We start from the raw sequence: 11,811 nt of genomic DNA, 5'->3' as shown, positions 1-11,811 counted from the left end.
TGCACCTTTGGAACAAGCTGCACTCGACCAAAAATCCTGGGGACTTTGGGATCCATTTTGGCTGTGTTACACATAGATCTGTAAGCAGCTCCAAGCTGCATGCTCTCTTCTTGTGATCCCTCAAAAGAGGAATCTATATCCATAATGCATTTTCTTAGCTGGTTTGTTACGAGTTCAGCGCTCCTGCCACAGGCCTTTCAGAAAGGTCCCTTGTATTTCTCATACCAAACTTGCACATTTAAAATGTTGTGTTTCTCTTGTCTTACATCACTCATACAAACGGTGTCATCACTGCGGAAGAGTGACGCAGTCCTTGGATAGCTGCATAAGGACCCTGCTGAAAATAATGGTGGTACCTAGGCATGTGGAAGGATGGGAAAGTGGGACCACTACCTTGCATGGAGCTGGCTATAGCAGAGGGTGTAAGAGGCATTCCCAGGCGGCTGTATGGAGGCAGAGATCCTTGGATCGGATGAGGAATGGGTGTAGCTATGGATGCAGTGCTGGTACCCAGGGCACTCAAAGACTGTGGATGCTGAAATCCCGGGAAACTTGTTGAAGAGGAAACCCAGGAGCTGAGGGACAGGTTATCAGATGTTGTAAAGGCTGACCCTGCAAGTAGAGAGAAAGAATGCCTGACATTGGCACTGCAACATACAAAACTGGTAAAACAGCAAAAAGGGAGAAAATAAGTATTTCACAGCAAGGCTGATTTCAATGACCAGTTGTCACTGGAAATACTTCCCACATACTTCTCTCTTTATATTATTATTTGCTGGTTGCTGTCCTTTATCACTACATCTTAGATGAACTTCCATTTTAAGAAGATGTTTGCAGTGGTCTGAACAGCAAAATCAGCTTTGCACATCAGATATTTTTGGTGTTGAACACTGAAGCACCTTGCAGTGCTGCCACTAAACACTGAAGTACCTACTCTGTCATGGAATCTCACTGCCTTACATCACTGTTTTAAAAACATGCTTGTAGCTTTTTTGCGCCAGATCCTCAGTAGAACTATTTACTTTTTTTCCTAAAACTTCAGTGTGGCAAAAAATGCAGAGAAATGTAATTTGCTCTACAAGTTTTTCTTTTTTTTTTTTTTACCTCAGTAAAATTTGTCAACACTACACCTTTCCAGTCAACCTATTTCTACAATACAAAACAAAAAATTCTAGAAATGTAAATGTCAAAACATTTGTTGTATTTCCAACTGTGTACCGTGCTTCAAGAAACAACACTAATGCTAAGTCATAGTAGGAGGTTCCAAACTTGTTCTGAAGGTAATTATCTGATTTGATCAAATTAAAGTGGTTTGTTTGTTATTTTGTTTGGGGTTTGTTTAATCTGAAAAGTCCCAAAAATTATTTTCACGAGTCTTCATACTCTTTAAAATAATCTTTTTTTGAAGATTGAAGAATCATAAAGAAAAATAAAAATGGCTTCCTAAAATTTGAACTAATTACTTGTTGATAGTAAAATGTTGGGGCAAACAATTAATAATTTGTTTGGATAATTATGCATGGTCATTTTCAAATAATGTAGTTACTGTATTGCCCTTGTCTTCTGTAGTTCCTCTATGCACCTACTCATCATCATATGTCCGATTTCTAGAAATGGGGAATATAATAAAATTCCATAAATTCTCTTTATTCCTCTTCAAACAATAATTCAACTCATATCCCTTCTGTGTTTTCTTTCTGGACCAACTTTCTTACTTTAGAAAATAAATTTAGTGGCAAAAGCATTTGACAAAATACAATTTCAAGCCAGTATTGCAAAACATTCAAAGACAAAAAAAATAGTTTCATGAATCTGATTCTAAAAGGCAGGTTCTTCCAAATTGTGAAACGAAAAAAATATGTAGACATCTATCTGTCAAGGTAAACTTACTGGAATTAAGTATACTAACCAATCGTAGACCCATACTCAAACCAAAGCTATAAGCAGAAAACAACAGAAAGAAAAAATGCAAATTGTTATTTCTAAAAAATCATCCATCTTTTAAGGCATATATTCTCAAATCAGAAAGACAGATACTTACAATAATTTTTTCCCTGCTTAATGAAATAAGTAAAACAGTCCAGTAATAGGAAAAAGAAATTGTGTGAATTCAGCAGTGGAAACAAACTTGAACCAAATCCTGGCCTTACCACTGAAAAGAATCCTAACCACTGGGAAGTTAGGATCCAGAGACAAACTCTAAGGATAATACTTTACTCACAGACCACGGCAAAACCCTTGATAAATCAGGAGGTATCTGAGCATTATTGCACTACAGGAAAAGCAGGATGCAAATCTGGATTTGCCTAGAAGGTTTACATTTGGCTCTGTTCCAGGTGGCTACTATGAATCCTCTGTGTGAATGCAGATGTGCATTAAAGACTTTTAATTGGATTTGTATCTTTCTTATCTGTTAATTCCTTTGGAAATACATGTCTTGTGATGAATGTGCTACTGTAGGCTGGCAGCTTCCATCTTTAGATGGCTGAAATCATCTGAGCAGAGAATGCTCTGGCAAGGTGCTGAAATAATTAGAAAGTCTATCACTGCTATTTATTTCTTTGTTCTATGCAGAATAAAGTATGTGATTCTTTCTCATTAACGATTGTGAGATGATCAGAGGGCTGGAGCACCTCTCCTGTAAGATTTAGGATTATTAAACCTCCTTAGAGATTTGGGGTTGTTCGGCTTTGAGAAGAGAAGGCTTTTGGAAGACCTAATTGCAGCCATTCAATACACAAAGAGGGCCTGTAAGAAAGTTTGGAACAAATTTTTTTAGCATGACCTGTTGTGATGAGGAGTAATGGCTTTAAACTAAAGATAGTTAGATTCAGACTAGATATAAGGAGGAGATTTTTTACTATGAGGGTGGTGAAACACTGGCAAAGGTGGCCAAGAGAGGGGCTGGATGCCCCATCCCCAGACATATACAAGGTCAAGCTGGGTGAGGCTCTGAGCAACACGATCTGGTTGAAGATGTTCCTGCTTATTGCAGGGGGGTTGTACTAGATGACCTTTAAAGGCCCCTTCCAATCCAAACTATTCTGTGAATTTCATAAGGAACCTCCTCAAGCATCCTTTACTCCTCCAACTGCAATCGTCTCTAATTGCAGCTTGGTACTCCAAAAAATGTCACATACTACATTTGCCAGCACCAAGGAAATGTGCTCTAGTAATTCTGAGGCAATCAAGGCATCAGAGAACTTATAACACATGCCACCCAGCAACATGCATGTATTTGACTATCAATTCTCATATGTATGGAAGAACATCTATCAGTTTTGCATGCAAGAGTGTTTTAAAATGCACTGAAAGAAATTAGGATATCTATGGATTTTCAGTAAGAACATTATTTCTCTCCTTGTATTCTGGTAGGACTTTTCCTTATTTAAGGATACCAGACATAAAGAGAGAGCGAAGGCAGTACCAGTTGCTCAACTGCAAGAGCAGTATGTTTTACCCTCTGTGCATGCCTCTGGTTGCCCAGAACAATCACGTCCTATGCTAGCATATGGCTCACAGATTAGAAAAAAGTTCATTGCCATAATTCATAATCTTCCTCACTTACTCACTTGCCATATTGTGAGCAAATGCAGAACTGTACCCTTTTATTATACATAAAATTAACTGTAATAAAGTATTATTTCCTTCTATGATACCTTCCTAGGGATTCTTTTAGGAAGAGAAAGGATTTAATGGCCAGCTCTCATACTGAGGTTTACCTTGTTCATTTTGTCACTCCCAAAGGAGGACATCACACCAGGGAGAAATTTAGTTTTGGAAGAGAAGGTGCCTTGCTCTGAGCCCTTCTGGCAAGGGAAAATTTATTAGCCTTTAACAATAGCTGGCCTAGGATCTAAGATGATGTGAAGCAAGGTAATCCCCCAGAAGTATGTTAAAGGATGGTATCACACCAGGTGAGGAGTTGCTCCAGAAACTCTGTAATCTAAGGACCTGCACTTAGAACAAACGTGTAAGAACAAGCCCACCTAATCCCATTTTATTGAAAAGCCAGTCATAGTTAAAAATAAGTGTGTTTTCCCCGCACAAGTCCAAAGAGCTTATGACCAGAAATAAAGCTCTTATCTTAGCAATGCTGTATGAAGTTAGAGGACAAGACAAGGGCACTGCCAGTCGGAAGACAGACAGAACTGCTTTACCTCAAGTGGCTGTGGCATATCAGACAGGTCACAAAGTCAACATGCAAACTATAATGCAACACAAGTTTACGCTAGTCAGCAATCCCACAGGGTGGATTTGAGATCTATTTCCAGTGGCAAAATGTGACAGATGTAATTTGTCCAGTAAGTATTCCCACAAAGAACAAATCTGTCTTGCTACTACTTTTGCGACTGCTAAAGCAGACAAACTGATAAAGCATTTGAGAGCTAATTGCCTCAGCAGGAAAAGCACCTTTTAGAGACTAAGAGATAACAATTAAACATCAATTTTCCAGGGAGCTACAGACTTTTCTTCCTGTGGAGGCAAAGCAGGTTAACTACAGGCCTGTTGAAGATAGTCAGAACTAAGTCCTCTGTTCACAGAAGGCTGGAGGGACAGCAAGTGGCACATCTATGGGGTACTTTACGAATGGCACAGGGCCCAGTTAGTAAGTCCTGCTAAGAGGTGGGCAGTGTTAGCTTGTTCTTGGCACCATGGTAATGAAGTTGCCTGGTTTTCAGACATCTTGAAGAGGAAGCAGAGCTGATTCTCTTCTGATGGCAAAGACTATTATGGTCAGCCCTAGAGCTACCTCCTGAACTGAACCCCTTACAGCAGTGCCATGGGCACATCAGATGTCCCAAAGAACCATAAAGTAACAAATATTCCTCTTCATTATAGGACTTCATGGCAGAGAGACACATCAGAGAAAAGCTTTAGAGTACCACAGTCCTGACTATGGCCCTGGTTTTCTCAAGCATAACTAGGTCACCACAGTTTACCTCATGAGCACGTTTTCCTACCTCTGCTTTGTGTTGCCTGGCTGTCATCTCCAAGATCATCTTCTCCTCCATAGGTTCGAATGGGGGATCGGGCATAGGAATGCTTTTGGATAAGGCTCTCCACACTTTCTCTGCAAAAAGAAACAACCTACTGTATGAACATCATCCTAAACATCATCCTAATTTATTAGCTCAAATACAGTACCTTTTTCCTGTCCAGATCACAATTCTCTCACACAGACTCTCCAAATTACTTAACAAAAGACTTACCTCATAGCATGACATTGAAAATACTGAATTTGGCCTGTGTTTTTTTAGTATGGATGATCACCTCTTACCTGCTTACTCAGCCAAGAGAGCGAACTTGCTATTGTGTTCCCTAGATGTGGTCAGAAAATGTAAGACCAGCACTGTTCATAAATTTGAAAATGCAAACTCAAATGGGGTTATTTGTGCTGAGTGGTCTGGGTTCAAAGAGACACCAGTGCTCCTTTCAAACAAGCTTTTGAATTGCACGTGACCACCTCATCTGCTGCTCTCTCATTTTTCTGAAATCAGGGGCAAGAGACAGCTCAGCTCTAACCATGCTTTCTCAGCATCAGAGTCGAGGGCAGTTCTAGCAGGAAGTCTGCAGATACTACTGATCTCGTGCCACATCTATTCTGGGAGGTTAGACGTGTCTGCCAGGCCCCTGCCTCACTGGTGGCACAAAGCACTGAAGTCACCCAAACCATTTTTAAATAGAAGGAAGGCGTATCTACACGATAAGCCTTAGTAGTTTGTAAGGAAGATCCAACCTTACACATTCCCAGCGCATTTTCATGTAAGTAGGTGGCATCATACCAACGAGGAATATGACCCAGGCACATTTCCAAAATGGCTTTGACCTTTTGTCTCTATTTAAGAACTTTAAGTAGGAATAGCTGCTTAAAACTGCTGTTTAATGAAGGTTTTTGTCTGACTTTACCATTTGTCCATTCATACTGGCTAATGCCCTTCTCTTGGAGAGTGTGTCTATGGCAGAAATTCCAAGGAAAAGTATTTATCAAGTAACATGATAAATCACAATGGCACATGTTTTCCTTTCCTACAGAAAGTCCATTATGGTCATTTTGTCCTTGGTCTATCACTGGCATCATTACTTATGCTAGTCTCCTCAGAAAAAAAATAAATAAAAAGAGGATCTTATCAAAGTGATTTACTTGTGTCAGGATTGGAAGTGGACTGAAAGCAATGGCAGTTCCTACATAGAGGATGATATAATTGGATTACTGCCTTTTAAGTGATTGAAAACAGTAGGCATATCAGGGCTATCTCAAAGAAGATTTTACAAAGAAAAAGACAGATGGCATTGTTTACATTATGTGCTGAATGCCTCTTGAAACATAAGGCTTTTTTTCTGGAGCAGAATGTGAAATGCAAAGAATTTTACTTAACCAAAGAGACTATCTCATATGAGTACAGCATAACAGAATAATGAATTAGACCAGTGTTGTCTGAGTGTTTAGATACCAGTATATAAACCTATTCATAACCAAAGAATGACTAGTTTTTAAAGGTCTGAAAAATAAATGCAAGTCAGGTGATTGTCTGTATTGTCTCTATTGACTTTATTACTAGTAAATATCTGCTTATAACGACAGACATTACAGTGTGTAATAATATCCTGATGCAACAGAAACAATGCAGGCTCTAGCTTTAGAACAATGGGCCAATTTCATCTCCAAACATTGGATTCAACAGCGGCTTGGGGATAAACTCACCCTAATAAATTTACATTTGAATTACCTACAGGGATTTAATGCTAAATCAAATGCCCACAATTATTGCAGACTAAATTCTTTCCAGATGGATTTGTATGCTAGACAGAGAACTCTATTATTCTACATATTTGTCTTCTTTTTAAGGAAAAAGAGAGCTGACTTCTTAATGAACCCTGAATCTGCAAAGTTTGAAACCAGGAAACTATGTGGTAGGCTTATTTATTTATTTTTTTATGTTGTAGTGATGCAAGTAGTATGCTAAAGGTTTTAGAAGATTAATCTCATTCATCAGCACAAGGGGCAAAGGTTTTTATGGCAGAGAGAACGGTCTAACGTGGAAACTCAGACCAGGGAAGGCAACTAATTTCACAAAAGCAGCTGAGATTTAATATTCAAAACTGTGTATGCTTATCTTGCCTAACCATGTTGGTTATTTATGCTATAATTACAAAACACCTACTGATTTTTCAGTTTAGAGGTTGAGGCTGTGACTGGCATCATGAATGCAAAGCACTGGGATTCACACCAGAATTTAGGCACCTCACTCCCTTTAGGTGAGCCTTCTTCTTTCCATATACAACACATGTAGCATATAAACCTCGAAACAGACCTACAAAATGCAAAAGGCTGAGCACAACTAAATGTGCAAAAGGAAACAGAGAAAAACAAGAAGTGGTGCATTTTCTCCAGTCATGAAGTATATCTCTAAGTTATTCCTCCAAGCACTATATCTTCCACTTGGAAAAACAAGAGCAGAAGTCTGCACTTAGGTTTCTTTCCTTCCCTTTGTGTTTCGAAGGAAAGGGGTGGTGGCCTCTGAACCATGCTGAAATATTCCATGCTAAGAAAACACCATCCAGAGTGTGGTTAGCAGAGACAGGGGTTGCAACTCATCTAATCTGTGGAAATGTTTGGAGTTTACTCCATAGGTTGGAAAGAGGAAGCCAATCTCTTTACCCTTTAAAGACAGAGGTGCCCTAGGACTTACTCCAATACAAAGAGGTAGGAGAAAGAAAAACTTTAACAAGATTTAAGTGTCTGTGAAATCTAGTTCAAAATACAGAAACAAAGCTGGCAGTCTGTAACACAGATTTCTTCCTTATACTCATTTCCACTGGGGCCAAAAGGACTTAAATCTCAAAATCTTCCTGAAAATTCTCTTTATGGAAGTGTGAACACTTTAGGTTAATCAAATATGGTGCTCTGTAGAGTGGATTAGTACAACATACTTGTCGGAGTCCCAGAATATTACAATAACACTACTACTAAGAGGGAAAGACATTATCACCTCTGGCTTTATAGTGCTGTATACAACAACTTCAGATATCTTGATATGGTTCAAAGGATTTATTGAAATAAGTTTTAGAATTACCGAATGATAAATCAATATTAGCCATTTTATAATTCTATGCTCATTTTCAAAAAATAGCAAGTGAAGACCATGGTGGAGTTTTTTTAAAGTTTCTTTGAGTGTTTTTTTAAGTGCTGTTTCACACTAAACTATCTGAAGAATAAAGTGATTTCCAGTCACTCAATACTCAACTTCTGTCCTTCTGTTTCTTTGTTCATGATCAGACAATTGTTATCTAATACTGGGACCTAACAATTTTTACCTTTCAATGTGTCTTAGAACTCCAGTTCTTCTATTATCAATAAATCAGCAATAAACTTTGTTCTGAGAGATCACAAGCTGCCAACTGGATAAAGGGAAGATATTTTCTTTTTGTCAAATTCTTTTGTGTTGTCTACCAATAATTTTCAGTCTCCCAGTCTGCACTTCAACTCCTATCTTGGAAATGCCCAGAGGAGGAGAAAAAGCACGCACATAGGCACGAATTTTTTTACTATGATTAAGCTGTGCAATGTTTACAGCTGGATAATAGTGGCAGGTAACAGGCTGGAGAAGAGCAAGTTAGGGACTGAAGCTGTTTGAGAAAAAGGAACCATGTGCTAAATGGAAAGGAAAAAATTGAACTCATATTGGCAAGCACACCCACAGAGAAGATGCTGAGGCAGGAAAAATGTGAGGAGGGGCAATAGGGAAAAAGACCTCAGGCTGATCCCAATAATCCACATTCCAACAGGAGCACACCTTGAGCCCAATCCTGTCAATAAACCTTACTACAAATGAAGCACTTCTCTCTGTGCAAGAAATAAACCGGCAAAATTTGAACCTGAAATCAAAGGATGTGAATGGCTGAGAGATTTCATCGATTAGCAAGGGTTTAGGGTGCACAGGGAGCATCTTGCCATTCTGCAGGTTGACCTTGATTTAAACATTTCACTCTTGTCCCTGCTGGCAAATGATTCCAAAACTAAACTTCCAGTTAGGGATGCTTTATGTTGTGCGGCTACGAGCTGAGTCTTTGGGCTTGTTTAGTTAATAGTGCCCTGTACATACAGAGTTGCCTTAGGGGACAGCAAATAGATAGGAAAATCCTGATGTAGCTGACAAATGACTCACTAACACTTTACAGACCAAACCCAAGGTCTTGCTGTGGATTTGAACTGGAAGCCAGGTTCAAGCTCCTTTGAATAAAACATGCTAAAGCCAAATTGCAGTGAGAAAGAGCAGGTGGCAGAGCCAGGCACTCTGAACTTACATCCTCTGCATAAGTTACTGCTTCAGGAATGGCTACCAGAGGTACAAATTTCCGAGCAAAGCTGAGCAGCTTCTTAGCATTATCTTTTTTTTTTTTCCCTCTCTTTCTATCCAAGTGCTAGGTATGTGAAAAGGTAAGGATATCCTCAGAATCTTCTCTCTGTTCCTGGTGTCATGGGGTGTGCTTTTTTTCTTTTGTTTTGGTTTGGTTTTTTGGTTCTTTTTCTTTATAAGGAAAGGCAATCCCAATAAAAAATAATAGCAGGAAAATAGTAAAATAATAAAACTGACAACCCTGTTTTGCTTGGCCTTTCAGTCCAACACAAAGAAAAATACAGAACAGGATATAAAGTGTATGAATTATCAGTTTGCAGCCTGAATGACTTCTTTAGTTCTGCATTTCAAAGGTTTCCTTTTTTTGTAGCTGCCAGTTAGTATGTTTGGAAGAATGCCCAGATAACAGAAGACGTCAGAAGTGAGGTGAGGTGAAGACAGATGGAATAAATGGACTGAGAAGGCACAAAAATAAACTTGTCGGAAGTCAAACTGTAGTAGAACTTCTTTTTTAAGGGAAAAGATGACTAATTTGTCCAAGGTGCAAGTGCTAAAAACAAGTCTGTAAAAAAAAAGAAAAAGAAACAAAAAACTAAACCAAAACAATCCCCCCCCAAAAAAAAAAAAAAAAGAAAAATCCAACAACTTCAAAAAACTAACTAAACCAAAAAAAAACACACATCACCCCAAAAAAACCCAAAATAACTCAACTGAAGGAACAAATACATTTCCGTAACAGCAGCTATGAGTGAACAACAAATGCTGTCAGAACCTCTGCTCAGCCTTTATGTTTCTGTGGCTTCTATTTGCTATTTTACACATGCACAATCATACAGACATGTTAATTGGCTACATATACTTGCCCTTACACTGGTAGATAAGTATTAAAGGCTGACCATAGGAACATAATTCAGCTCTGACATGGTATGGACCAAATCCTTGACCAAAACATTATCGCTCCGTTCCACTGCTTAGACTAAAACAATTCCAACCAACCAGGGATGAAACAAGGCCTACAGGCTATATTGGCTCATGTGAGCTGAAGTCTGATTTGGCCCAAAAGCTAATGCACAGCCACAAAACATTTTTACGTGAATTCAAAACTGTTGGGCAAGTGTTGGATGGATGCACTAATTCAAGACTATGTATAATTTTAAGGAAAAAGGAAAATGAGACTTAAATTATGAAAAATCTAAGTTTTGACAATTGTAGAAGAAAGAACAAGTGTACCTCCACAGTGATGTTTACTGTCACCCTCTCAGTAAAAATTCAGCAATTCTGGAAGAACTGTAATACACATGGATGTGATGTAGCCTGGCTGAATCCATGACATGGGGAAAGTAATGACATTTATGAAGAAGGAACATGAAGTTATCAATATACCCCATTTCTCTCAACTGCAAATAAAAGTGACAAAACTATCTTACATAGCAAGCCCCATGGAGCTCCACTTCACCCAGTGACTGCAACCATTTACTTCTGAAGGCAGAAGATTAGAGGTGAGGAGGAGAGGAGTACTGGAACACTGAGTGGGAGAAGTCCCTGGAAAACCCACTCTGGGGTGGAAACTGTAATTTGACCTCATCCCCTATTGTCATGCACACACTACCTCTGCATGACGCGAATGGAAACTACTAGAAAAATACAACATTTTTATACCTTTGTGCATAAGTAAAAAGTTAAATAACAGAACACTTAAGTGGAAAATGAGCCAGGGTATGCGTGCTCAAAAAGTTGGGAACTAAAGAGGTTTTAACTGGTGTGGAGGGCTTTCTGCTGGGTAAAAAGGAACAGTTGCCTGGCTAACAATAAGCAGAATCAAAGGAACCAGATTTTAAGGGAATAATTAAGGTGTCTAAACAAAGGTAGGTAGTGTTTTCAAAATGTGCAAAGACATCAAGCCATCTGCAGTGGTCTGGAAGGAATGATCTGGAAAATACAAAGAATCCATCCACCCATTTGGAGCAGCAGCTGAAGGCTGGAATAACATCGACAATATCTAGAATGCCTCTAGATACGAGGCGTTTAGGTATCAGAGTCCCTGGTATTTCTCTCTAAATTCAGGACTTCATCTCCAAACCTAAACATCAGAGATGATATCTCATGGCTGGTTGCTGACATTCACAGACTGAGAACTAGCCAGGGGTAAAAGATAAGCTGGGATTTCGATTTGTTAAAGAAGATTGACAAAACTCTACTTAACCATGGACATGGGAATAGGTCACAGTGTGTATATATATATATTTCTGGCTGCTGGTATAGGGGCCTTTCAAGAGTCAGGGAAGTTCTTCTAGATGAGCAGTAAGCAGTGGGAATGGGGAGGAAGGCAGCTCTGTGAGGTGAGCAGGGAAGGGAAGGAAGACAGGATTGTTGTTCACAGCACATCACCAAGCATATGGCTTTGACTCATACTTCAGCAGGGCAATGCCCATGCCCAGGCATTAGCATC

General features: G+C 39.1%; 1 protein-coding gene across 1 annotated transcript in view; it reads right to left on the bottom strand.

The window, feature by feature from the left end:
* Positions 1-251: 251 nt before the first annotated feature.
* The window catches only part of TBX20 (T-box 20), a 33,998-nt gene continuing 22,438 nt past the window's right edge, over positions 252-11,811 (bottom strand). Inside the window, exons 7-8 of the mRNA XM_027892157.1 lie at positions 4,965-5,074; positions 252-612 (exon numbers count right to left, since the gene is read on the bottom strand). Coding sequence (XP_027747958.1) covers positions 272-612; positions 4,965-5,074 — 451 coding nt within the window. The 3' untranslated portion in view covers positions 252-271. The remainder of the gene's footprint in view (positions 613-4,964; positions 5,075-11,811) is intronic.

This window comes from Empidonax traillii, unplaced genomic scaffold, assembly GCF_003031625.1.
Source record: "Empidonax traillii isolate 1590-97213 ecotype Southwest subspecies unplaced genomic scaffold, ASM303162v1 scaffold14:size4059594, whole genome shotgun sequence".
Taxonomy (NCBI): Eukaryota; Metazoa; Chordata; class Aves; order Passeriformes; family Tyrannidae; genus Empidonax; species Empidonax traillii.
Note: the sequence above shows the minus strand (reverse complement) of the source record. Positions and strands in the feature narration are given on the sequence as shown.